Source organism: Frankliniella occidentalis, unplaced genomic scaffold, assembly GCF_000697945.3.
Source record: "Frankliniella occidentalis isolate FOCC.00 unplaced genomic scaffold, Focc_3.1 Scaffold259, whole genome shotgun sequence".
NCBI classification, from domain to species: Eukaryota; Metazoa; Arthropoda; class Insecta; order Thysanoptera; family Thripidae; genus Frankliniella; species Frankliniella occidentalis.
This window is the reverse complement of record NW_026267385.1, coordinates 284,782-286,847: the sequence shown is the minus strand read 5'-3', so window position 1 is coordinate 286,847 and position 2,066 is coordinate 284,782. Positions and strand designations below refer to the sequence as shown.

Here is a 2,066-nt window from a genome sequence, read left to right as displayed (position 1 = left end):
TCGCCCCCTTTCCCCCTTTCCCCCTTCTCCGCTCAGACTCAGACCGCTCCGCTCACCGCCCAGCTCAGTCCCTCAGTCAGTCGGTCCCGAGTCTTTGTTCCGGACGCAGTGCACAACACCCGCATCTCGCTCGAGTCAATCTCGCATCAACCACCAAACGGCGACTTCCAAAATGGTCCGAGCAGATGATAGGTAAGTTCGAACACTGATAAACATATTTTAACATGCTACTTGCTTCGTAACGTAGACAACTTTGGTGTTACGGTTCCGGGCGACAGCCATAACTTAACCATGCAAGCCAGCTTACATGACTTAACGCATTCCTCATTTTGTTTATCCGCCACCTTTTCGCTTCCGAATAGTACATATAATAACTCCAAGGGTGAAGTAGGTGTATGACTCTCATCTTTTCCCTGAGTTCTACTGAGTTCCCACTCGTTCCGGCGCAAGAAGGGCGCAGACTGTAACAACGGTGAATGCGTTTCTTAACTCATGTATTTTTGGTTTTCGTCTAGGTTGAAGGCTGAGATGAAGGAGATGGCGAGGTCTCCACTGCCGTACGCACAGTAAGCACTTCTTTATCGGTTTTCTCTAGACGGTCGCATATTCACTCTGACATGGCGATAAGTTACAGTAGTATTGTTGGTTATGTTCACACCGACATGTTGGCTCCCATTTATACAGAGTGTGATCATGAAAAGACTGGGGGTGTGGGGATGTATCACTGCTGGTTACTCGGGACAACTTGGCTTTCAGGTGGACTTCAAGAATCTTGAGTTTGCAATGAAAGCATGATTCTTAGGGAATGTGGTGAGAGGGGGAGGGGGGTGCTCTCGTCTTACAGCTCACTAACGGGCCTCATCGGGGATGGCCTGCGGGCATCGCGGGGCGTTAGGTAGAAGTACGAAATAATCTAGGGTCTGTGGGCCAATAGTGTATTTCGACTAACGGGGGAAGAAGAATAGCGGGTAGAACATAAAGGTTCCTGATTGGCCGAACGCTTACTCATACTACCGGCGTGACGTAGAGGCGGGAAGCTCTTGGCTAATCGGTAACGTTTATGTTATACCCGCTCTTCTTCTCCTCCGTTAGTCGAAATACACTGTTGCAGGGTGGGTTTCGTCTCGTTATTTCCGTTCGGCCAGCAGGGTCTGGTTGATGCGGAGGGAGGGCACACGGCGCGTTGCCCCGTGTGAGATTCATTGTGGGGTCTAGGGACATCTTTCGAGGTCGAGAATGATGGCATGACGGTTGAAGTCATGATCGCGCCATTAATGCTCTCTGATTTCTTTTACAGCGCGTGTCCTAGGGCCGACAACATTCGGAAGTGGGATGGGGTCATTGAAGGCCCCGTGGACTCACCCTACGAGGGGGGTAAATTCAATTTTACCATGTACTTTTACTACGACTACCCATTTTCCCCTCCAAAGGTAAGTGCACTGTTTTTTTTAAAGGCCATTATCGGAAAGTGGAAATGCAATCTCTTACACCGAACCACCAAATTAAAGAGACACTTCTGAGTGGTTCTTTTTGTCCTTGACCCAAAATTCTGGGTTCTGATTTTTGATTTTTTTTTTTTTTTTAACTCTCAAAACTTAAAGGTATTCATGAAATATGAACCCAATCCAAATCTGGGCTCTGTAGCTCAAATGGTTTAGGAGATATAATTTGTTAAAGTTTTGAGGGAAAAATAGCAGCTTTTGAAGGTGCTATAGGCATTACTCTATGAATCTGCCCTGTGAGGTTAAATCTGACTACACCATTTGAAAGAGGATAAAAAACTGATTCTAAACCACCAATGCCAAAAAGTTGGATTTGTGTTTTCTACCCTTCGACTACGGATATCAACAAAATTTAGCATATTAGCGTAACTCCCATAGCAAAAATATATGGTCTGCAATTGTCACCAAATTTGGTGTACAGCTTCTTCTAAGTGCCCTTAACATTCTCTAATTTTTGTGGGAAGGTAATATTAAAAAAAAAATAAAACTTTGTTTTAACATAGTTAACATAGAAATACTAGTAAAAAAATATTTTTTTTTAATATTACCTTTCCACAAAAATTA

At 44.5% G+C, this 2,066-nt stretch overlaps 1 protein-coding gene across 1 annotated transcript in view; it reads left to right on the top strand.

Annotated features, from left to right (window-relative positions):
• The first annotated feature begins 56 nt into the window (after positions 1-56).
• Positions 57-2,066, top strand: part of LOC127750787 (ubiquitin-conjugating enzyme E2 D3-like) — an 11,727-nt gene continuing 9,717 nt past the window's right edge. Inside the window, exons 1-3 of the mRNA XM_052273273.1 lie at positions 57-192; positions 516-566; positions 1,298-1,430. Of these exons, the coding sequence (XP_052129233.1) occupies positions 173-192; positions 516-566; positions 1,298-1,430 (204 nt within the window). The 5' untranslated portion in view covers positions 57-172. The remainder of the gene's footprint in view (positions 193-515; positions 567-1,297; positions 1,431-2,066) is intronic.